The sequence below is a fragment of the Ochotona curzoniae genome, unplaced genomic scaffold (genome assembly GCF_017591425.1).
Source record: "Ochotona curzoniae isolate NIBS_2020 unplaced genomic scaffold, NIBS_Ocur_1.0 scaffold_2453, whole genome shotgun sequence".
Taxonomy (NCBI): Eukaryota; Metazoa; Chordata; class Mammalia; order Lagomorpha; family Ochotonidae; genus Ochotona; species Ochotona curzoniae.
This window is the reverse complement of record NW_024467094.1, coordinates 20,052,731-20,078,983: the sequence shown is the minus strand read 5'-3', so window position 1 is coordinate 20,078,983 and position 26,253 is coordinate 20,052,731. Positions and strand designations below refer to the sequence as shown.

The window sequence follows — 26,253 nt, the reverse complement described above, 5'->3', positions numbered from 1 at the left end:
TAACATTGTATATAAAGTGTGAAAATAAAACCTTTCCAGTGATTAAAAAGTTTTATGAACATTAGCACTGAACAAAACAAATCTACCACATAATTTTGAAGCTTGGTATAATTTTTAAAAATAGATCTTACTGAAAATTAAGAGAAAAAACTACTATGTAAATGAAGTAGAAGCATCATGAAAGTATAAGTTCACAGATTGTAAAATACCATGGTTATACCAGAGCAATTTGTAAAAATTTAACTAAAACAAGATACAAGTTCCTGACTCAACTTTGATGAAAGGTAAGATTTCACTATGAGGAATAAAAATTATCTTTATGATTTAGAATCCATGAAGTATGTGCAGTATTTTATCTTTAAAAGTAAACACATCTGTTGTATAGGACACCTATATAAAATACTATCAAAATAAATTTCTACTCCAATAAAATTATTATCTCATTTGCCATTATGTTCCTCAAAAATTAATAAAGGGCTAGGACTGACAATCTATTTTAACACTATTCAGGGAACATAAGAAGACTATTTAAAATCTTTTCTTACAAATAAAGGTACTTGTGGTGGGTCTCAGGACAGGGCGTCTCATGCCTGGATCCCAGACGACAGCCACCATGTGCATGTGATGAGCTGTCCCCGGGCCATTTGGTGCCAGGCTCCGCCTGCTGGCTGCCCGGCCGGGGAGCTCTGCAGTTTTGGTTCTTTGAGTCGCTGCTTAATTAGTTGCAGGTTGAACCCATTGTGCTTCTAGGACCTGAAACATTCGTAAAGATTCCCACTGGCAGTAACTCTTCCTTTGTAAAACTTGTAATCACTGAACAACGCTGACCACCAAATACCAGTCCGTGCAGAAGCTATGGCTTGTGGCTTGTCCTGCAGAATTATATCATTTTACCTGACATGATGATGGATCAGGAGAAAGGTCACATTAAGCAAGCCACTACATTAACTAGCACTCAAAAACCATAACCGGGGGTAAATTCTGTGAGGAATGTATGAGCCACATCCCGTGAAAATTCTAGCCCCACTGGTTATCTCAAGAGCTGGGGTGGTGATGGACTAAGCTAAGTGTGACCTAGGAGCCTGCCATCAATCACAGATAAAGGAACCCACAATAGTCTGGACTAGTCAGGGCAGCAGCACCCGATTGTGCATCCTGATTAGGATGTGGGGTGGGCTGGGCTGCAACGTTCACCAGCTCATACAAGACCAAATGGAAGGCCAGACTGTGTCGGAGACTGGCCTAAACCCAATGGCATGTATGAGAACTGGGTCTGGGAGTGGATTAAGTGGAAGAACTTGGGAAACTCCCTTGGCAAGTCATAGCTCCCACTGGTGAACATGTGGTCCAGACCTGGGGGTCGGACAAGCTGGGAAAAGTAGCTCCAACAAGCTGGCTAATGTGTCAAGTGGTAATGGAACAGGGTAGATCAGGCAGGACTGAGCAAACCTTAGCCCACAAACAAAACTAGAAACCAGGAGGGAGCACAAGTCATGCCGAGCTAGGCTCATGTACCTACTGGTCCACATGAGCCAGGGACGCTAAGCCACAGTATCTAAGGCAGAGGTTGGGACAGGTGAGGGGCTGTGCCAGGCTGAGTTAGAGCAACCACTAGCATGCGAGTGATCTATGGCTGGGAACAGGCCTGGTTGGGGAGCTAAGGGGACAACCCTAGCTGGGTTGAGGTTCCTGCCAAGGGGCATGTGACCTGCAATAGGGGCTGCATTCTGATCTGTAAACGGTTGTAGTCTCCCTTGGCACAAGTGTGGACTGGGATTGGATGCACCAAACCGGGCCAGACCCCAAAACCCTTTGGTGTCCTGGAGGACCAGGGCAGATGTGCGATGGACTAGGCAAGGTCTCAAACCCCTACTGAACCATGCGTGAGCCATACGTGGGTATGGACAAACTATGGCTGGGCTGAAACATCCAACAGCAAGAACCAGATTGGGTTGAAGGCCAGTCAAGAAAAGCCACAGTTTCTGCTATGACAGGTGGTGGACTGAGTAGGGCTGGCTCATGGACCCACTGGTAAGTGTGAAACCTGGCATTGGGAGAGGTTCTGATGGAGGAGTCTGGGCAACTCCTCTGGCAGGACACAGACCCGGCAGGTAAGTGCAAGCAACATGATAGGAAACAGCCCAGACAGGCCATGGAAAGTTATCCACTGACATACAATTGGCAGGGGTTGGGGGAAGACCAGGCTGAATCTGTCCACGTCATCCACTGGCAAATTCAAGCACCAGTGTGAGTCAAGCCAAGTTCGGTCGCAACAAAGACTAGTGCACAATATGGAATGCCAAGGTGAGGTTGCCTGTATCAGAAGGGACCGCAGTGCCCAACCAGCATGTGAACAAGGAAGGGAGGGGGCAGAGCTGGCAGGGGAATAAGGGAGGGTTCTTTTGCTGGACTGCTACTCCCGCAGGAGAGCATAGGCTGGGATGGGGGCAGACCAGACTAGGCAGGGCTACAACACCTGTGCGCCTCATGTGGACTAGATCAGGGAAAAGCCGGGCTGGGCCGATTATTCCTACTGGTGCAAACAAAATTAGAGTGGGCGAAGGTTGTTTGGGCTTAGCCACAGCATCAGCTGGCAGAAGCTGGCACTGGGGGCTAGTTCTGTCAAGTCAAACCACAGAACTATCTGGAGAGTGCATAATCTGGGAGTGGGAGAGGCCTGGGAGGGAAGTAGTGGGCTCATCCCTCTTGGGTTACCACTTCCACAGGAGGACATAAAACTAAGACGGTGGAATGGGGTGTGGGACAGACTGGATTACTGCTACACATACTGGCAAACCAGGGTAGGGGGCGGTCCTGGTGGGGGTTATTGTGGGTCGCTCCAACTAGGCTGCAGCTCCCACTGGTTTATATGAGGGCCAAGTATGTGCTGGGCAGAACCAGGCTGGACTGCAACACCCATTGGTTCCAGTGGAAGTCAGGAGTGAAAACAGAACCAACCCAGCCATTACAACCACCAGCTGATCAGGGCAATGGACTGTGCCGGGCCCTGTACTTGCTAGCACATACAAGAATCTGGTTTGAGAACACCTCAGACAAAGTTTCTTTGGAGATCTTTCTAAACTAAATGCTGGACTCAGAACCCTAACGAAGAAAAGAGAGAAGACAGAACAGGTCAACCAACCATCTCAGCGATGATGGACTATGTCAATCAGTGGATTTTTCAAAGACCTGATAGTGCTTGGAGTGGCAAGATTGGCAGCGATTCATAACCAATGAAATATCAAAACCACATGAGCAAGATCCTCAGAGCATACCCTATATCCAGGACCTGGGGAGGGTGGGAAATTGGGTGGGCCTTCTCCCTTAATACCCTCCTTTAAACATGAAGGAAACAATATGGAAAAAAATACTAGTCTTATCCACTTTCCTGTAGCCCTTGACCCTTTTTACCCTAATTACCTATGTAAAGCTTGTCAAAATAAAAAAATAAAAAATAAAAAACAAGTAAAGCTACTTGGGCCTGGCAGCACGGCCTAGCAGCTAAAGTCCTTGCCTTGAACACCTCGGGATCCCATATGGGCGCCAGTTCTAATCCCAGCAGCTACACTTCCTGTCCAGCTCCCTGCTTGTGGCCTGGGAAAGCAGACAACGACGGCCCAAGGCCTTGGAGACCCAGAAGAGGTTCCTGGTTCCCGGCCTCGGATCAGCGCAGCACCAGCCGTTGCAGCTCACTTGGGAAGTGAATCATCGGACGGAAGATCTTCCTCTCTCTCTCTCCTCCTCTCTGTATATCTGACTTTGTAATAAAAAAAAAATAAATCTTAAAAAAAAAAAACCCAAGTAAAGGTATTTACTCCTCACACAGAATAGGAAAACCACTTTTAAAAGCAGTGGATGAAAAGCAAGTGATTTAATTAGAATTTATTTAAAAATGGGGGTGGGGGAAGGGGCGGGGAAAGCCAGAAAGTTTAAACAGAAAAATGGAATAAAGTTGAAGAGAGATTAAAAGGAGGCCTCTCTCAGACTGCAGTCTTATACAGATCAAAAACTAGAAATTCCCAACTCTACTTCCAGGATCAATTTAATACTTATCACTGTGATACTCCAAAAGTCTTTTGCATTCATTTTGGAAAGTGCACTCTAAAATCCAAATTCTCCTTTTTAAAAAATGGGTAGTTTCCTTCTCAATTGTCAAAAAAAAAATCTTTACATTTCAGTCTGAATTTAAAAAAAAAAAAAAAGACCCCTGCACACCACCCCTCCAAAAAAAAACCTGCAGCAAGGTTCAGTTCACTGGATCTATGTCACATTGATTTATAACAGTTATTTCTTAAGGAGAAAAAAAGCACACACAGATGCAAACAATTACTCTATTTTTGTAGGCAACAAGTGAGGTGGGTGGTAACTGAGAAATTTTTTTTAAATCCTGTCACAATATTCTGTTTTTTCTTAAGAAACCCTTCTCACACAACAAACGCTTGCCACATCAGAGAATTTCCAGGGCCTGAAGCACCACTTTGATTCCAGACCGCTGCAGGCATTAGCAGGAGGTAATTAGGGTAAAAAGTTCAGCCACAGTTCCATGTCTAGAGTCCTGCCAGAAATAAATTTCCTCTCTAGTCACTGGTTTCTACTGTAACCTCCCTACGAATCATATTGAAAACACATTTATCTTTGTAGAGCTTGTTCCTCTTCTAATTAACTTTATGGCGTTTACAGTATTTAATAATTCAAAACGGCCCCAATTGCAGAAGTTTTATCTTTAATAGTGTGGGGGTATATTATCATTTTTCCAATACTGTCGCTGCATTTGACAAGCGGCTCACAAAAGTATGCGTTGCAGCTGTTTTCATGCAGCTTGCTGATCATCATAAAGGTTCATTTTACTTCCTTGTTTTAAAAAGGTGCACAAACCAAAGCATTCTGCTTTTAAATTCTTCAAAACAGTGAAAAGGCTGATTAGAAAAAATTTTGAAAATATGACAGGAAGTGGTATTATTTTACAACATACAAATTTATTATGGCCCCTTATCTTTTCCCAAACAAAATATAACACACACACACAAATTAAAAATTAAAAAATAATATACACATAAGTGCTTCTAAAAAGCAACTGCAAAATGCTGTCCCTTCTGTATTCCCACTTCTACAAGTACACCTACCCACGCCCATGAGGAAGCTCTAATTAATACTTCAGTCATCTTACAATAAAGCAAGATTTTAACAAATTACACGAAAGGGGAAAGAACACTTTTTTACACTTACAATAATTGTTTTCTATCATAAAAAAAACAATAATTGTTTTCTCTCATAAAATCAGCTCAAACTAAAGAAAAATCATAACTCAATCAAACTGATTTTTGTTAGAGAGTTTCAGAAACATTAAATCTTGCCTCCTGGATGTTATATCAGTAGCATGAACTGCCTTTTTGAGGCCAAGACACTTCTTTTTGAAATAACACTCTGTGTATAAACACAGATTCAAACAGGTTTTCTTTTTCAAAGTTTGCAGTGAAATACAAATCCAAAAAGAATGTGATGCATTTTTCCAAATTCTCTTCAAGTATTTGAACCCAAGCATCCTAAGGTATGGCTAACAGCATCACACACAAAAACAAAGGAAAGTATGGCCCTGTACCACCTGTACATAATATAAAACTTGGGATTTTCCAGCACTATAAAACATTTCCTTTCCCATTTCACTCTGCACAGTCTTTTCTACAAAGTCACTGATGACCACTTTCTGTCCTTTTGCCCCTTATAATTTAAATGCCCTCAAGAATTTTTGTCATCTTCCAGAAAATTTCCAACTAGACATGTGCCATAATATAACATTTATACTACTACTATTATAGACAATATTTCAAAGAATCCATAATGGCAATACCAGAAGAAAGTAGCAAATGCTTAGGGATGTTTGGTCTAGTAGTTAAGTCACTAACTAAAAGGCCACATCCAGCATCAGGGTACCTGGGTTCAATCCGTGGCTATGACTCCTAAGTCCAGTTTCCTGCTAATGTGGACCTCAGTGGGCAGCAATGATGGCTCAAATAATTGGGTCCTTGCTGCCCACGTGGGAAACTTGAATTCAGGGATTTCAGCTTCAGCCTAATCCATACATGGTAGTTGGTAGGAATATGAGTAACGAAACAGCAGATGTAATGTAGTTTTCTCCTCTTTCTCTCCCCTCCTTACCTAGTTATCTATCTCGTAAGTAGGTTTAAGAAAACTTATATGCATTATAAATGACTTACCTGGAATAAAGCACACTCATCATTTCAAATCACAATATTTTCAGGTACACCAATATAATAAATTATGTACATTTTACTCTGTTTTCCTAATTAATTTATAATTCCATATACCCACAATAAATAAAAGCTTACAAGACAGAAAAAAGAAGTTAGAAATATCCAAAACAACATAACTTCTTATCCAACAGGTTTACTTCTGGTTATGTCTATTGACAGAAATGAACACTGAAAAAAAGCACAGAATTCGTATCAACATTATTCACAAACCCCAAACAGCAAACTATCCATATAACAGCAGAAAAATATTGCCCTATCAGCATTACCTAATCACTGCTACAATTTTGCACTTAACCAAACTATGTATTTTACTTGTTTATTATTACTCTCAATATGCTAGTATATCAGCTCTTCCAGAGCCTACTTTTTGTTTTCTTTATCAAGGTTTATCTTCCCCTCCAGTCATGAATAGTAGCTCAGATTAGTACTCTAAGGTAGACTGATACACAATCTGTACCCAAAAATTCATCTTGATACAACGCACAGACCAGTTTCAGGAAAAAAAAAAATGAAAGGAACATCCAAATAGTTCTTTGGTGTTTCTAGATACAGAGCAAAATATGAGATCTACAGCAAACATTTTTAAGTTATATATCTAACATCATTAGCCCAATAGGATTATTTACATTTTATTTAGGCTGCACTGTACTTTCAGAATAAACTACCTCCATAGCCTTTGATTACAACAAGCTTTAATCTTAATGTAAATTACCTTTCTCAAATCCTGATACTTTGATTTAAAAAAAAAAAAAGTTACCAAACAATACAATTAGTGATATTTGGCAAGGTTTCATTCTGATGAAAAGCCATATAGTTGTATCAACCAAAGACCTCCCCCAAAATGCTTGAAATACTACATGTAGAAACTGTCACAGTTCTCTATAATGAATTGATTAATTACCTGCCTCAATTGTCTTTAAGATAATCACAACACAACAGTGACCAGACTTTTTCACCATATTCAATGTCCTGTCCAACCAGAAGTAGATGAAATGTACCTGTGTGGAATTCCACAAAATCAAATCTATGCAGATATTCTTTTTCTTTTGGTTTTTCTTTAATTTGCAAATCTTGTAATCTAAGGCTAAAGTTGGGTGAACCAATATTTAAACCAGCAGAGCAATATTGGCCAAAAGCTCAATCTGTTTTCTATTTATATGTCAAGCCAGCACTCTCTTTTAGTGTTCGAAAAAAAAAACCTGTTGTTTTGAAATGATTACACAGAAACTGCAAGTCCGTTAGTAGTTTTATGAACTGGTTGCAGATAGAAGCTTTACTTTAAAAAGAACTAACTTAAGCTGTAGATAGAACAAATAGCAATTCTGAATTCATGACACATTTTTAAAAGATTATTTATTTACTTGAAAGACATAATTACAGAGAGATTTTCCACCTGTTGGTTCACTCCCCAAATGGGTGCCAAAGCCCATAGTTGGGCAAGGCAGAAGTCAAGACCGTGGCAAAGCAAAGCCTAAAACTCCATTAGAGTTACCCCATGGGAGGCAGTGCCCAAGAATCTGGGGCATCTTCTGCTGCCTTCTCTGGTATTACAGACAGCTGGGCAGGAGTGAAGCAAAACTCAGTAATATTGAATGCTGGAATCACAAATGGGTAGTTTAACCCACTCCCATCAAAATGTTAGCCCCATTTACATACTTTTAAAAATTGGCTTATTTTTATTTATTTGAAATACAAAGAGAAAAACAGAGAATCAGTAAAATCTCTGATTCACTTTGTTCAACCCTCAAACTCATCTAAGCCTAAGCCAAAGCCAGCAGCCAGTAACTCAACCTAGGTCTCTGCTGAAGATGGCAGGGACCTAACTACTGGAACAACTGTCTGCTGTCTCATATGACACAAATCAGTAGAAACCTGAAACTGGAAGTAGAGATGGGATCTGCACTCAAGACACTTTGATACAGGATGCAGCACACACAGAAGTACACCAAACATCCATCCCATAATTTTAAACTAAACACTAAAGTAACTTTGAACTATGTGATGGCAAAGCATTGCATAAAAACAATGCATCGCAAAAAAAAAAAGAAAGAAAGAACGAAAGAAGGAAAGAAACTTTTCCTTTTGACTTAGGGCATGTAGAAAGCTTTACAATGGGAGCATGAGGAAAGCATGGTGTGCTATGGTTATGTTCATTACATTTCCTGGAATAATGGCTTCATGGGTATATACAAATGTCAAAATTGATCAAGTTATACATTTTAGAAAGCATAGTTTATCATAGTTCAATTTCACGTCTACTAAAGAACAAAGGCTGCTTTAGACAACAGAAGCTTAATACAATTTTTCAGGGAAGGTAAAAACTTCTACATAGAATACTAAAGTAGGCCACAAGGATGGACAAAAGCATGCATAAGCCACGTATAATGCTGGCACAGTAACATTTCTAGACTACACAAAGAAGCAAAGCACCCACCACACACACACACACAAAAAAAAAAGATTGAAGAATAAAAGTAAGTATTTTTGCATTATGTGTATGAATACAAATATAAACACATTTATAGGCACACATAAAACAACACAGCCATACATACAAACTCCTGTTAGAGGATGTTCTCTAACCATGCTTCAAATCTAACTCAAGTAACAAGAGATTCACCTAATACCTCCCAGATGGCAGTCAGTATCTAAAAACATTGCTTCTCTGAACTAAGCACAGTATCTACATGCAGCACAAATTTGTAAATAAAGGCAAGCAAAAGAATTGTCAATCAACCTAATTTACACAGCTAATAAATTAGCTCAAAGGTAATTGTTCTTTCCACTATTCTACAAATTCATCCATAGTTTGAGGGGTACCAATGAAAACTAAGGAGGACCAACATTAATTTAAACCTACACAAGAATAAAATTACAGAAAACAACAGCTGGTTCACAAATATCATCATACCTAGAGGTTTTATGAGATAACACCCAAAAAGCACCCACTGAAAGCCCAATATAACCCTAGATTTCTTTTCTAGACTTCTCCATTAAAACACACTCTACAGGCTACTATCCTCTGATCTTCTTTTTTTAAGAAAAAAAAGATTTATTTTATTTTTATTGGAAAGGCGGATATACAGACAGGAGAGACAGAGAGAAAGATCTTCCATCCGATGATTCACTCCCCAAGTGAGCACAACGGCCGATGCTATGCCGATCCGAAGCCAGGAGCCTCTTCCGAGTCTCCCACACGGGTGCAGGGTCCCAATGCCCTGGGCCGTCCTCGACTGCCTTCCCAGGCCACAGGCAGGGAGCTGGATGGGAAGCGGAGCCGCCAGAACTAGAACCGGTGCCCACATGGGATCCCAGGCCGCAAGGCGAGGATCCCAACCACTGCGCCATCACGCCAGGCCCTCCTCTGATCTTCTGTTATGTCAGATTTTAGAACTGTAAATATTTCCAGCCTAATGACCATGGAACTCTCCAATACTCAGTGGTAACAGGATTGGGAACAGGCCATGCTGGTCCAGCCTGCAGCACCCCAAGGTGCACCCAAGAACAGGGTGAGGGCCAGACTAGGCCACAACATTCACCAGCTCATACAAAGGTCGGGAGGAAGGGGGCAGACTATGCCAAGTAAGACTCAACACCAACCCACTAACATAGCTCCCACAGGTAAGCATGTGATTCAGGTCTGGGTGTTAGGCCAGGCATGGTAGTTTGACCCATCAGCAAATGTGTGGGTTGGTTCTGGAGGGGGGCAGATCAAGGAAGGCAGGGTCAACCTTGGCTCACCAGCATCTGCATGTCCATTCTAACACTGAAACTTACCAGCTGGAGAGATTAGGAGATGAGGCTTTTGGCCATTATTGCATCACAAGATAAAAGCCCCTGAGAACAGTATTAGCCAACTGATAAAGAAGATTAAGGGAAGAATCGTAGACCTTTTCGGCCCATCTGCCAGGCCCTCATTGGACACCAAACCTGCCTTCACCTTAATCTTGGATTTCTGATCCTATAGAAGCATGAGAAATTCTTATTATATATGAACTGCCCCAATGGTAGTATTTAGTTACAGTAATTAGAATGGACTATGACACCAGGATTCTCTGACACAATACCTTACAAAGCTGAGCATGATTTCTATGATCTGATGATACCACCATGCAGCCTATTTTAACCTTTAAGCTCTATGATCAAAACTCTATGTTTATCAGTTAAATGTGAACAGAATGGGATAACATACACATAGTACAAGCAAATATTCACTACTAAAGAAAGCAATATCATAATACTATAATAAGAGAGAAAGACAAATACTGTTTACATTAGTAAAACACAATTCACCTATTTTTGCGACCATGTTTCTGCACATCATTATGCCAACTAATGTCAAATATTTTCCAAAAATAAAATCATCCTTAAATTGTACTACACAAAAACTAGGAGAGAGACGAACCATCTTGTTTGAATATTCATTAGTTAAGTTTGTACTAGAGCTGTTTCAGCAGGGCTCAGTTAGAAAACTGAGAGTAAAGAGAATTAATGGTCCTACATGTGGCAGGATAAATGAAATCACATCAGATTTACTTTCACATGAAGGAGACCTTATTCCTCAGTAGGGAAATTTTAAAAACAGATCTGAGATGAAGGGTGTTGCTCCCAGAAATCAAAACAAAGGATTTCAGTTTATACAGGACCAGAGATGAAGGAAATCATCATAAAGAATACACATCAAAAACGGGAATGTGTCCATTCAGAGTTTAGTGGTAAATTAATAAGAAAGCAGTATATTCCACGACTGCTTTCCCAGACCACATGCAGGGAGCTGGATGGGAAGTGGAGCTGCGGGATTAGAACCGGCACCCATATGGGATCCGGGTGTGTTCAAGCCAGGGACTTTAGCCGCTAGGCCACGCCGCCGGACCCATAAAGCAGTATATTCCAAAAACTCAGAGGAATAGAGCCATCTGGTATGAAACCCTACATTGGGACAGGCAGTCAGGCACAGATGGTTGGCCACCACTTGGGATGCCTGAATCACAGATCAGAGTCCTTGCCTCCGCTTCCAATCCAGCTTCCTCCTTTTACGCCTAGGATGCAGCAAGTACTGGTTCAACATGCCACTCATGTAGGAGACTCAGATGAAGTTCCTGGCTCATGACATGACCCTTTCCCAACCTATTCTGTCATAGGCACTTGGGAATGAACCAACAGATACAACTTTATCTGTAATGAATTCAAACTGAAATACAACAAATATAAATCAGTAAAAAATTTTAAAAACATTTCCTCTAAACAAAAAATTACAGAAAATGATTTTGTCTCAAAATAATAGTTCCTAGAATGTGCATCACAATGTAAAATAGATCCTAGAATTTACATCACCAACTTTTACACAAAAAGTTAACATACACATACTCCTTGAGAATAAACTATTCATCCACTATGCGATGTTACTCTTATGAAACAATCCTACACAGAAATTTCCTTGTTAAAATGATAACCATTCTGGCAAACAGAAAACACATAAAAGTTTAATTTGTTCTAACTGGATCATCAAATAGGTGAAAACAACATGCATATTTTGAGCAAACTTCTTGCATCAGAAAATAGAAAACAAGACAAAAGGAGAGCACACAGGCAGGAGAGAACCGTGGACTATAATAACAAGAAACATTCACCCCAGCTCTGTATCCCATAAAATGACCTATGAACTTATTCAAATGTTGCTTTCTATTACTTATCAATAATTACTCTCAAAACTATGTAGCAGGCCCAGCAGTAGCGTAGCAGCTAAAATCCTCACCTTGCACACACTGGGATCCTTTATGGGCACTGGTTCTTCTCCTGGCAGCCCACTTCCCAATCAGTTCCCTGCTTATGGCCTGGGAAAGCAGTTGAGGACAACCCTGCACCAGTATGGGAGACCCAAGAAAGGATCCTGACTTCAGATCAGATCAAATCAGCCCCAGCCATTGCAGCCATATGGGGAGTGTATCATTAGATGGAAGATCTTCCTCTCTGTCTCTTCTCTCTGTATAACTGACTTTGCAACAAAAAATAAACAGATCTTAAAAATTAAAAAACTACCTAGCAAACAATTCAGACAGGGCCCAGCACAATAGCCTAGTGGTTGAAGTCCTCTGGGTTCCCATATGAGCACCAGTTTGTGTCCCAGCACTGCTCCACTTTCTATCCAACTCCCTGCATGTGGCCTGGGAAAGCAGTCAAGGATAGCCCAACAGCTGGGAATCCTGCATTAATGTGGAAGACCCAGAAGAAGCTCCTGGCTCCTGGCTTTGGATCAGCTCAGTTTCAGTCATTGTGGCCACTTAGGGAGTGAATCAGCAGACAGAAGACCTTTCTCTGTCTCTCCTTGTCTCTGTAAATTTGACTTTCCAATAAAAATAAATAAATCTTTTAAAAAATGATTCAGACATATTAGAAATAGTGACAAAATCATTTCTCAACTGCAAAATGGATTATGAAAAAAGCAAAAACAGACTTAGGAAGAGGAGGGAAATTCATAGGAAATCATTACAAATCATTACACTTAATCATAATCATCTTCATTATCCCTATGATGATTAATTTCATGTGCCAACTAGAGCACTATACACCAAGACATTTGATTAGGATAAAATTAAAACAGATCAGTAGAGCTGGAGTAAACCAGACTCTCCCCAAATATGTGGGTTCATGACATTCAATCAGCTAAAAGTTTTTACAGAAAAAAAAAAAAAACTGGCATACTCAGAGGAAGAGACAATTCTGCCTTTATCCTGAAATCACATCTCTTCCTACAGCCTTCCAACCTCCTCTGTATATTTGGACTAAACAACTTATTCTCTCTCTCTCATTCTCTCTTTTTTTCTCTCTCTCTCTCACTCACACACAGTTGATATTTCTACAGAGAACTCCAACATGACCAGCCTGAATCAATAAAAGATTTAATAACCTACCATAAACACACTATCACTCTTTTTGAGCTTATTTTATGACAAGTGGTATCTCAATAAATAAAATCCATAAAAACAATTTCCTTAATCACAATTAGCAAGATTGATTAGGTACAACAACAACAAAAAATCTTCTAAGACCTGCCAAGCAAGCCTATATGCATGTAGTTGAAATTCATCTAATACATCCTTCCATGGGGCTTTCATATACCAACACATATGCACCTGAAAAACTGAAGTCAACAAATACTTCATCACAGCGGCATAACCCTTTTCTCTACAGTTTCTGTTCATATTCAGCTCCCTTTTGAATACTTAAGTTCCTTTGTCTTTTTAAAGCATCTTTTAAAAGTTATTTCATGTATTTGAAAGGCAGAGTTTTACAGAAAGGGGACAAGGAATTAGAGATCTTCCATCCACTGGTTCACTTCTCAAATGGCCAAAACAGCCGAGGCATGGCCAGGCCAGTCAGAAGCCTGGAGCTTCTTCCAGGTCTCCCATGTACTTGCAGGAGCCCAAGTACTTGAGCCATCTTTTATTGATTTCCCAGGTGCATTAACAGGGAGCTGGGCTAGAAGAAAAGCATCCAGGACTCAAATCAGTGCCTATTTGGGATGCCAGCACTGCAAAAAGCAGATGGCTTACATGGTTATGCAATAATGTCAACCCTTGCTCAAATTTCCTATATAAGCTTTAATCAGGTGACAAATTCCTCTCATGAATGTTCTAACATTCCATATCTTTCCCATTTTAAAATTCCAACTTCATTTTCACAAACTTTCTAAACCCTAGCTTAGCCTTTATGTCTATTGAATTACTACTGTCACACTTTTCATTGATTCATTAGGGACTGGCCATTTCATTACATGATTTTAACTATAACATCTGCTTTAAAACCCTTATCTGCAATTTTTAAGATTGAGATACCATATGCATCACCTACCCTTTTTTCTCTGACATTCCTTTTTCTCAACACATATTATATTTCAAGCAAGCATTTTATGTAATATTTTACGACAACTCAAAAACCTATCTTGTTCCACATACAAATAATGATCAGTATTATTTGTTTGGGTTTAGTTCTTTATCTTAAAGGCTGGTGTTGGGGTAAATGTCCTCATGTTTTTATATTGTAGTGGTAGGTCAGTGATTCAATAGCAAAGTTGCTCAGGTTGCTGCCCTTTGATCAAAAGATATGAGCACTTTCAAGTCTATCCAGATTTATCTTACACCCTGTAACTTTCCATGTCTCCTTTATACTTGCACAAAGCATCTGGTAACCAACCTTAAACTGAAGAAGCCACTGGTCCTGAAAACTCACATGACAAACACATTAATTTTCAGACTATGCCCCCAGGAATAAGCAATACCTGCGTCTCCTAGTTGAGTGAACATTTTGGAACCACAGAAAGCAGTGTGTTAATCTAACCCACACAAAATTTCCCACTTTTTATCAACTTCCATACCAAACGAGCACAGAAGAGAGAGTGGGATGAACACAGCTGCAGCCATGAATGCCATACATCACCACTTAAATTTAACAGTTTCTCAACTCTAAACTCTTCACATCAAAATATTATTTCTTTGGTAGAATTCCACAGAGCTGCAAGTACTGTTTTTTAATTTGTTTGAAAAGGTAAATAGTTCGTTCTGAGTCATAAATTCCCAACATTAAATGTATTCATTCTAGTTTCTGTTTCACTGTTGAAAATTCATAACCTTCCATAGAATTCCTTCTTATTCTTCTATATCTACTATAATAATTTTAATTCTTTAAGATACAAACTACATGACTACTTCTCCAAATAAGGCCTCCTCTGTTAATCCATAAAAAATGAATCCTACTTTCTCTGAATTCCTATTATACATCACCAATTCATGATCACTTTGTGTGTATCATACTTTTTATGTCAACCATGTTTTTAAATCTTTGGCATACAGAAACTGGTTTTCACATTTTTGCATTCTTATCCAATACCTAACATAGTGCTGAGTACATGATAAACTCTCAGTGACATCACACTTAACCTTTTTATTTAGTTATTCATAATTTGCAAGACAGAGTTACACAGTATAAAACACACACACAAGGAAGCAAGGGAGATAGGTATCTTCCATCTGCAGGTTCACTCCTCAATGGCTACTATGGCCAGGACCAAGCCAGGCTAAAGTCAGGAGTCAGAAGTCTCTTCCAGGTTTCCCACATAGACAGCAAGAGCCCAAGGACTTTGGCCATATTCTGCTACTTTCCTGGACACTTTATTTTATTTAAATAATTATTCATTTTTATTGGAAATACCAATTTTACAGAGAGAAGGAGAGACAGAGAGAAACAACTTTCATTTGCTGGTTCACTCCCCAAATGGCCACAACAGCCAGAGCTGAGCAGAATCAAAGCCGGGAGCTTGTTCCAGGTTCCCTCATGGATGCAGGGTCTCAAAGCTTTGGGCCATTCTCTATTACTTTCCCAGGCCATAAGCAGGAAGCTGGATAGGAAGTAGAGTAGCCAGGACATAAAGAGGCACCCATAGGAGATGCTGGCACTTGCAGGTAGAGAATTACCCATTGAGCCATTGTAACAGACCCTCCCAGGAAGCTTGACAGGAAGAACAGCCACAACTCAACTAACATGCATATAACAAAGCCATTGTTAAAGGTGGCAGTCTCTCAATTATATTTACTTCTGCCCTAAAATTTATTCTTGAGGGATACCCAGAAGAAGCTCCTGGCTCCTGGCTTCAGATTGGCTCGGCTCCAGCCATTGCAGCCACTTAGGAAATGAACCAGCTGACAGAAGGTCTTTCTCTCTTTCTATCTGACTTTCCAATAAAAATTAAATAAATCTTTAAAAAAAAAGTAAAAAAAAAAAAAAAAGAAAGAAAAGAAATTAAGACTTATGACCTAGTAACAAGTTTTATTTTTGTCTGAGAATTTAGTCTTACAGGTGCAATAATTTTTAAGACAGTTTTCCCTTCTGAAATAATGAAAATTTGCAACAAACAAATCAATCTTTTAAATATCCTTACCCAGATGATCCAGTGCTCTTACAAACACCAAGGAGAGGTCTTTTCTCAGCAAAGCTATCACACTTTTGAGCACCTGTTTAGGAGAATAAAAAAAAAGCAATCTCTAAGAAAGATTCTTTTATATCCTCCATTATTTTCATGTTTTCAAATATTTGCAACAGAAAATATGGAAATAGTCATTACAAATGATACAATTTATGCACCTGATTGGACAGAGAGAAAGGCTAAATAAACCTGTCATCGCTAAAAATTAAACTAGCATTTTAACATTTCAATCCTATGCACATTCAAACAAAACCATGTTCCCCTCCATCAACTAATTAACCAAAAGTACTATGTTCTTACTACCAGTACTCCATCAAGTAAGTTTAAAACAGAAAATAAAAACAAAATTGAAGAGCATGTTCATTTACATATAGAGACTAAAGAATCCTAAACAAAATACTAGTGAAGTAAACATTGATATATGAGAAAGAAAATTTAAAACCAACTTAGATTTACCAATAGAAATAGTTTCACATTATAAATTTTAGAGTGTAAATTGCCACCTTAATGTTTCAACATATGTAGAGAAAGCATAGAATTAAATTCTTCATAAAACCATAACAAAATAAAACAGAAACATCATTTTCCTAACTGAATTGTGATTATCTACAAACAATCCATAGCAAAAGTCATCAAATGTCTCAGAGTATTCCTATCAAAATCATTTACAACAACACCCAATTATCCTACTCTTATTCAACGCCAGAAGCTGTAGTCAACATAATAAATTAATTCAACAATACTGTTGGATATAAAATCAATATTTACCCACAGTAAGAAGAAATTGGTATATATGAACAAGACTATGAAAAGATCTAAATCTTACACACAAGAGACATGTCTTCAAACTGCAATGATCTAAAGGAGTTTGTGGGATGCCAATTCAAAAACATGCTGCGTTAGCATACTGACTATTTTCAGGTAATGGCATTTGAAAAACAACAGTTTTAAGAAGAGCACAATGACCTCCTTTTGCTTCCAAGAAACCAAGAAAGGAAATGGCCACGTAAAAGATGCCATCTTTGCACTATAAGAAAAGAAACATTCTAACTACCAGAGATAGAGTAGAAGAGAGAATTCGGTGCACACACACACACACACACAAACACACACACACACACACATTGTTAAAGGCCCAACAGCATGGCCTAGCGGCTAAAGCTCTCGCCTTGAACAAGCTGGGATCCCATATGGGTGCTGGTTCTAATCCCGGCAACTCCACTTCCCATCCAGCTCCCTACTTGTGGTCTGGGAAAGCAGTCAAGGACAGCCCAGAGTATTAGGACCCTGTACAAACGTGGGAAACCTGGAAAGAAGCTCCTGGCTCCTAGCTTTGGATTGGCTCAGCACCGGCCGTTGCAGCCACTTGGGGAGGGAACCATCGAACGGAAGATCTTCCTCTCTGTCTTTCCTCCTCTCTGTATATCCACCTTTTCAATAAAAATAAATCAATCTTTAAAAAAAAAAAAAAACTCTGTTAAATAAGATTTATCTTCCTATGTATTTTTTCCCAAAATGGCACTGTTCAACCCAGCATATAAGTGCTTACACTTAAATCTCTTACTTAAGGTTATACACTTCTAGCAAGGCTTCCACATACATACAAAAGTCTAGTAAAAATCTGTATGTGTTTCTCCTCTCAATTTATCATAAATCAGTGTATGTTCATGTTTAGTCAAAACACACTGAGAGGTCAAAGAGAAAAAAATCCCCTACAGTACTAAGGTTCTAATTTATTAAGATTTTTGCTTTGTAGAAAGAAATAATAAAATATTAGCTAGTAAACTAACATTGATAGCTGGGATGAAGATCACAATAATTAGAAGGGAGAAGAGAAAGTAGTTAATAAAATAACAGTAACTACAAATAGCAAGTTGTAAGTAGGAGTCATAATAGGATTCACAGTACTTTGAGTTTATTGTGAGTTCTCCTCTATATTGACATACACTGACATAACAACTTTTTGAACAACTCAAATGCATGATAAAATTCTCTCACCATATTAATTAAAAGCATAAAGTCCAATATTCTTCAATCCAAAAATTTCATATCCAGCATTTTCTCCTACACATAACTCAAGAATGACAAAAAATAACTGATAGGCTACTATAACTCACTACAGCACTCTCTGCAAAGTACTAAAATAATTCAAGTGTATAATGCAATATTTCTGACAACAATGACAGAACAGAATGAAGTAAGATGCCACAAACGTTAAAATGCCATTTGCATGGGGCTGGTATAGATGGTGCAAGAGGTTAAACAGCTACCTGCATGCCTACAGTCCATATGGAATTACCAGTTCAAGTACCTACTGCCCCAATTTCCACCCAGCTCATTGTTAATGCTCCTAGGAAACCAAAGGATAATGGCCCAGCCCAAATTCAACAACATTTGCCACCCATGTAAGAAATCCAGATAAGTTCTGGCTTGTGGCTTTGGCCTGGACCCGTTCTATACATTCTGGTCTCTGTCTCTACCTCTTACTGAATACAAAACAGGTCAAATTTTAAAGATCCTCTTGGGTTGCCTAAATTCAGGACCAGACTTCCTGGGTTCAAGGAATGGAACTGCTGGGCCTGGCGCGGTAGCGCAAGTGGTTAAGGTCCTCACCTTGCACGCCCGGGATCCCATATGAGGCACCAGTTCTATCCCAGCAGCCCCGCTTCCCTTCCAGCTCCCTGCCTGTGGCCCGGGAAAGCAGCAGAGGACGGCCCAAAGTTTTGGGACCCTGCACCCGCATGGGAGACCCGGAAGAGGCCCCTGGCTTCGGATCGGCATAGTATCTGCCGTTGCGCTCACTTGGGGAGTGAATCATCGGACGGAAGATTTTCCTCTCTGTCTCTCCTGTCTGTATATCCACCTTTCCAATAAAAAAATAATAAAAATAAATCTTTAAAAAAAAAAAAGGAATGGAACTGCTTCCCAATTCTCTGTTTCTGCTAACATACACCTTGAGAGGCAGTAGATGAACGCTCAAGTACTTGGGTCCTCGTCACTCATGTAAGTGACCTGGATTGAATTCTAATCTCTTTAGACTCTAGCAACCCTAGCTGTTACTGGCATTTGCGGTGTGAACCAACAGATGGAAGATTTCTCTCTCTGGCATTCAAATAAATCAATAGATGGATGGATGGATGAATGGAAGGAAAGGAGGGAGGGATGGAAGAAAAGGGAGAGAAAAGGGAGAGAAGAGGAAAACAGCGGGGAAGGGAGAGGATGGGAGAGGAAGGAAAAAGAGAAGAGAAGAAAGTGGAAAGGAGAGAAGAGAACAGAAGCAAGGAGAGGAGAGGAGAAGAGAGAAGAGGAGAGGGGAGGGGAGAGTGGAGGGGAGGAGAACAAAAAAAAAAAAGTAAAAAACAAAATAGAACAGGCATTTGAGCCTAGCCACAAAGCTGGTTGAGCTGCCAATCTGGATGCACAAAACCCACATCGCAGTGCCTGGTTAGATGTCTGCCTCTGCCTCATGACTTCAGCTTCCTGCTAATGCAGACCTTGGGAGGCGGCAGCAGTGACGCCCGTAAATAGGTTCCTGACTCCTACCTATAGATCTTCCATGCAATGGATGTTTGAGGGAACTTGGAAGGGTGGGTCCTAGATTAAAACACATTTTCTTTCTGCTTACATCTTTAATAAATCTTAAAAATGAAGTACTCAATGAATTATAGAAGAAACAAAGTTGAAAAAGGAAGATATACAATAGTAAACCATATTTCAATTAAGGATGGAGAAAAAAAACAACAGTTTTTATATACACCAATACCTCCAAACTCTAGAAGACACATCAAAAAATAATATTTCTCCATGGGAGACAAAGGAAGATATGAGAGATGAAGAGGAGTAAGAGGGATTAAAACACTGTTATCAACAAGTTAGGCTTTTTAGTTTTCAAATTGTGTGACTATCCAAATATACCCCCAATGTCTCTGCTTTGCTCTTATTTGCAGACACAAATATTACAGAAAAGTGTTTTTTTTCAGCTTTGGAAGTAACTGAGTAGTCTAACAACATGTATTTCATTTTATCCATTCTGAGACGTATTAGTGAAACAGAATTTTAAAATATAATTTAAAAATAACAACCCCATCGAATTTAGGAAACAGACAAATGACTGACTTTGCAGTCTTGAATAAAAGAAAAGACAATATTGGAAGAAAAAAAAAAAACCCTGAGATTGAAATAACACTACAGGATTTTTAAAAATATTTATTTGTATGGGAAAGGCAGATTTACAGAGAGAAGGAGAAACAGAGAGAAAGATATTCCATCAGCTGGTTCACTCTCCAAGTGGCTGCAGTGGCCAGAGCTGACTGAGCATATCTAAAGCCAGGAGCTTCTTCTGGTCTCCCAAACGGGTGCAGGATCCTAAGGCTTTGGCAATCCTCCACTGCTTTCCCAGGCCATAAGCACAGAGCTGGATGCGAAGTGGAGCAACTGGGACAAGAATTAGCACCCATATGGGATCCTGATGCATACAAGGGGACGATTTAGCTACTAGGCTATCATGCTAGGCCCACACTACAGGATCTTTAATAGGCATACAGACTGATAATGCCAATACACCTGAGACAGAATGTGAAAGATGAAGCTAAAATAAAGGGGTGAGGATTTGTTGTAGGCCATTTGAAAAACACTCAGATTCCAAGACCTTCCCTCAGGTAATTCATGCTTCTCATTCCAACAAAGGACTTAAATAAAGGCTGTTCTCCAGGCATGGCTACATCAAAGTAGATTGGGTAGAAAGTAACTAAAACACACCCAAAAGAAAAAGAGAGAGAGAGAAAGAGGATTGAATCACAGCATTTACACTTAATATTAAAGCTGCTGTGCCCCATCTCCATATTCCTTCTTACAGATCATAGAACTTTGCGCCCTGGGCAGCAGCTGCTTCTTCATAGAATATAACAAGTTCATAAGCAAAGACTAAAATATGTTATCCATTAGAAAGCTCAACAAACAGCACAACTGAGATATTACACTTTTATACTGTGAAGAACTCAAACGTAAAGCTTTCAGTGTGCCACTGATAATCATATCCAGACAGCCAAGGATTAACAGTCATCTGGAAAACTGAGAAGTACTACACAGGAAGAAAATAACAAAAATAATATCATCATTAATCATTCCCATGATATAAGATTTTACAGGCATGGAACCACAAAAGTACAATGAAAACCGGATGTGTAAACATTAAAAGAGAGTTCTTGCAAATTAAAAAAACAAGATTGATATTACTTAAAATCTCAACACAACTATCAGAGGTAAATTAAGGAAAATTTCCCAGAGAGAAGAACAAACATAAAAGAGAAAACAGCATTTTGTAAACTGTAAAAAAAAAAAAAACAGGATCAAATATTCAGTTTACAAATAACAAGAATTCTAAAATGAGAACAGAGAAAATTGGAGAAAATTATCCATGAAATAATTCAAAATTTTTCTCTTAACAAAAGAATATGAGTTCATAAAAACTAGCAGGATAGAACAGTACAACATTGGGATAGGCAATTTCAGAACCTTCTTCAAGAACAAGAGAAAAATTTGGTTATTTATAGGATCAAAAATTCAACCAAGTACTCTAGCTTTAAATGATTTCAATAGGGGTGTACATTTGGCCTAACAGTTAAGATGCCCACAGTTCGAAGTGCCAAGGTTTAGTATACACTTCTGGCCTCTGACTTCATTTTCACACAAATGCAGAAACTGAGAGGCAGCGGTGATGGCTTCAGTAATGAGGTTCTTCACACTCCCATCTTCTACATTCAGAGTGACCTCGTAGACATGTGGGGAATGGAATGAGAGATAACCATTCTTCCTCTCTCCCTCCTGAATAAATAAATTACTTTTGGACTTATGACAAAAACACACAGCTAAAATCATACAGAATGAATGCTAAATTCAGATAGAAGACAAGATGTCCATTCTCATCCCAAGTATTCAACACAACACTGCAAGTTCTACCAGCCTAAACAGGGCTACAAACAAAATAAAAGGCATCAAACTAGAAGATAAACATACAAAAATATACTAGGAATGAATAAATGAAAGCTGAGATTAAAATACAATGTCATTGATAGTTGCTGGGAAAAAAAGCCTGAAAACAGTCTAGAAAAGAAGTGGGTATTGTAACAAGGTAGCCACCACTTGGAATACATGCGATCCATATCAGAGCATCGAATTAAAATCATAGGTACACCACTTCCAATCCATCATTCTGGTAATGCGCACGCACACACACACACACACACACCACAAAATGGAGGCCATTTTACTGGGTAAAGGTGCTGCCTGAAATGTCAGTAACCCATATCAGATTGTCAGTTTGAATCCTGGCTGCTCAATTTACAATCCAGCTCTGTGCTACTGGGTCTCGAAAAGCAGCAGAAGATGGCTCAAGTACACAGCCCCTGCTAGCCATGTAGGAAACTCAAATGGACCTCCAGAATCCTATTGTTGTCAGCATCTGGGGAACAATCAAAGAAAGAATGATTTTCTCTCTCTCTCTCCCTCTCTCTCTCTCTCTCTCTGGGAATAATCAGAGAAAGAGTGATTCTCACTCACTCACTCTCTGGGAATAACTGAAGAAAGATTCTTTCTCCATCTCTCTCTCCTTCCCTCCCTCCCTTCTATCTCTGCTGTTCTGCTTTTCAATAATATAAATAAATCTTCGCTTAAAATGTGGTATAGGGGTTGACATTGTGGCACAGCAAGTAAAGCCAACACCAGCAATGCTGGCTTCCCTTATGGGCATTAGTTCATGCCCTGGCTGTTCAATTTCCAATCCAGTTCCCAGATATTGGCCTAGGAATGCAGTGAAAAATTTTGGCCCAAGAACATGCACTGCTTCCACCCATATTGGAGACCTAGAAGAAACTCGTGGCTCCTGACTTGTTGCAGTCATTTTGGAAGTGAACAGATGGAAGACTGCTCAATGATATGGTACATACTACATACTGGAATGATTTTCTCATCCTTAAAAAAAAAAAAAAGAAAGAAAGAAACTGTCAGAGATGGTGCCGTGGTGTAGGAGGCACCTACAGTGCCAGCATTCTATATGTGTACTGGTTCAAGTCACAGCTGTTCCACTTTCAATCCAGCTCCCTGTTAATGAACTTGGGACATAAGTGGAAGACAGTCAAGTCCTTGGGTCCCCGTACCCATACAGGAGATCTAGAAGAAATTCCTAACTCTCGCCTGGCCCAACCCAGGTAATTACTGTGACTTAAATTAAAGAATAAAAGATGCCACTTTCTGTCTCTCCTTACCTCTCTTTGTAAAACTCTGCCTTTCAAATAAATATTTTTTAAATGTTGTATTGTACAAAATAGAAGCATCTTCAGAACTGTATAAGTGAAACAAACCAAATATAAAACAGAAAACACTGTGGGACTGCCACAACAGCTTTCATCTGTTGTGCAGGCACACCAAAGGGCACTAGTTCAAGTTAAAGCTGCTCCACTTCCCATCCAGCTCTATTCTCATAGCCTGGGAAAGCAGTAGAGGACAGGCCAAAACCTTGGAATGCTACACCCATGTGGGAGACCTGGGAAAAGCTCTTGGCTCCTGCCTTCAGACTGGCTCAGCTCCAACCATTGCAGTCATTTGGAGAGTGAACCAGTGAATGGAAAATCTTTCTATCCTCATTGTCTCTGTAAATCTGCCTTTCCAAAGAAAATAAATAAACCTTAAAAAAAAAAGAAAAAAAAGGGCACTGTAGTATTACGTTAAGTATAGAAAGTTGTCAAACTCACTAAAACAAGTAAAATGATGGGAACAGAAGGAAGGGATGACTATGGAGCTACGTAATGAATACACAGTTACAATTACACAAAATTCTAGAGCTCTGGTATAAAACAATGCAACCTGGAAGATAATTATGACAGCAAATTTTATTATTTTTATCACAATACTAAGACATTTTGTCACCTAAATTGTGTGTATACAGATAGAGGGCTATTTAATATACATAACATATTGAATTACACTAAAACATAGGAAAAATGCCTATTATCAGTATAGAAATTTACCTTTTATAAATACAGCAAGATCACATGAAGGTAGAGTAGCCAGGTGGCTTCAGATCTCTTTTTGTGTTATATCATAGGCAGGGTGGTAAAGAGAATTTTGTAATGTTAACAGTAAATGTTACTGGAGGGCTCTCCAGAAATAATGAGATTAATTCAAATGAGGACAAGTTAACAGTGACACATAGAGATTGTGACTTACAAAATGATACTTTCTGTGATCATAATGATACTTGAAAATTCAAGATAACAAAAAACCCATTATCCTGAAGAAACAAGTCTACATTATCAACATGAGATTGACAGAGATCAAAACTAAACACGCAGTAAATATTCATGAACAAAATTCTGTATGATTCAGTTTGTAGAACTGTGTAACAATCACTGCCACAAGAAAGCTAAGCTGGAGCCAGAATGGCATGGAAAGCCACAGCCTGCAATTCCTGCAGTCCATATGGGCACAGGCTCATGTTGTATCTGAGCTGCTCCACCTCCAATCAAGCTCCTAGCTAATGGCCTGGAAAAAGCAGTGGAAGATGACCCAAATGCCTAGGCCCCTATTACCCACTTGGAAAACTTGGGGAAAAAACTTAGTTCCTGGCTTCACCCTGGCCTAACCCCAGCCATATGTCCATCTGAGCAGGAACCAGTAGATGGAAGATTTCTGTATCTCTACCTCTCACTGTTTCTGTAAGCCTGACTTTCAAACAAATAAATCTTAAAAAAACAAACTAACAAAACGAAAGATATCTATGCCAATGTTTTGAGAAAGCATCAGGAATATATTTGTTCACACTTTATTTACTATGACTGTAAACCGCTACCACTGCTAAGCACATCAATCAGAGCTTACAATTAACAATAGGAGTTTTCATCCAAGTACAAGTTACATATTAACAGATCCAAAAGCTACAATATTTATGTTCCAGATTAATTATAACAAACTTCATACATACAAGGCCAATTCTTTGCTCCTACATATTTCACCTTCACCTTTAACAATACCAATTTTTGTTTTACTTCCTGATCTTCACAAGGTCCTATGGTATATGCCTGTGTCATACATACCAATTTGGTACCTTGAAAAATGAAACATCAGGTTTTGAACATACAAATAATACTGGCAAGAATGGTTTGATTGTTTTGCTTTACACAAACCTAAATTGATGAACTCCATTAATTTCTAATGCATTCCCACTGGTATTTAAGTACTACAGACTGTTTTTACAGGTCAGCCACATAATAGTAGATTTACACTATTCATGGGTAGTCAGAAAAGCAAAAATTTTGAACTATAAATCAAAAGCCCTAACTGGAGAGTATAAACCCAGAAGCAGTTACTAGAATATCCATGTAAAGTCCAGAGTACATAATAAACAAATGATAACAACTTCAAAATAACTGGAGGCATAATCTTTTTTTTCATTTTGGTGTTTTTTTTCCCTCTGAAGCATGCCCTTTTGTTCAAAGTTACAGAGCAAAACAAAATATTAACTCTCATTTGAATAGTTTTATTGTGAATAAACACAACTCACAAAACGTTAGTGTAAAAATTCCAGAACCTCATGAACATTATAACTACTACCCTGCTTTTTCCTTGCAGTATAAATAGTAGCATGTACTTTTCAGGATGTTTAATGGAGTCAGCACCCTCCCATAAAGTAATCCTCCAAATTGCAGTGGATTAACATTTTATATATAAAATTCTGTGTTTATTTGCATGCACAATAGGGAGAATGACGTTACACACACCTGTTCCACAGTATTTAACAGAATGTACCATGATGATTGAAATGAAAAGCGGCTAGCTAAATCCCTCAAATATAAAAACTATTGCAATCCTGTTGCAAAGTCCTTTTGTTAAACTCCTTTTATTCTAAATCCTTTTAATTCTGTCCTATAACACTAAAACATTTATAAAAAGCTTAAAATCCTAATAAATCACACAATTAAAGTAATGAAAACGGAGTTTGCCACAAAG

At 39.0% G+C, this 26,253-nt stretch overlaps 1 protein-coding gene across 7 annotated transcripts in view; it reads right to left on the bottom strand.

Annotated features, from left to right (window-relative positions):
- The window catches only part of BCAS3 (BCAS3 microtubule associated cell migration factor), a 532,941-nt gene that overhangs the window by 435,321 nt on the left and 71,367 nt on the right, over nt 1-26,253 (bottom strand). For all 7 annotated transcript variants that reach the window (XM_041000469.1, XM_041000472.1, XM_041000471.1 and 4 more), the window contains exon 7: nt 16,207-16,279. In XM_041000469.1, the coding sequence (XP_040856403.1) occupies nt 16,207-16,279 (73 nt within the window). The remainder of the gene's footprint in view (nt 1-16,206; nt 16,280-26,253) is intronic.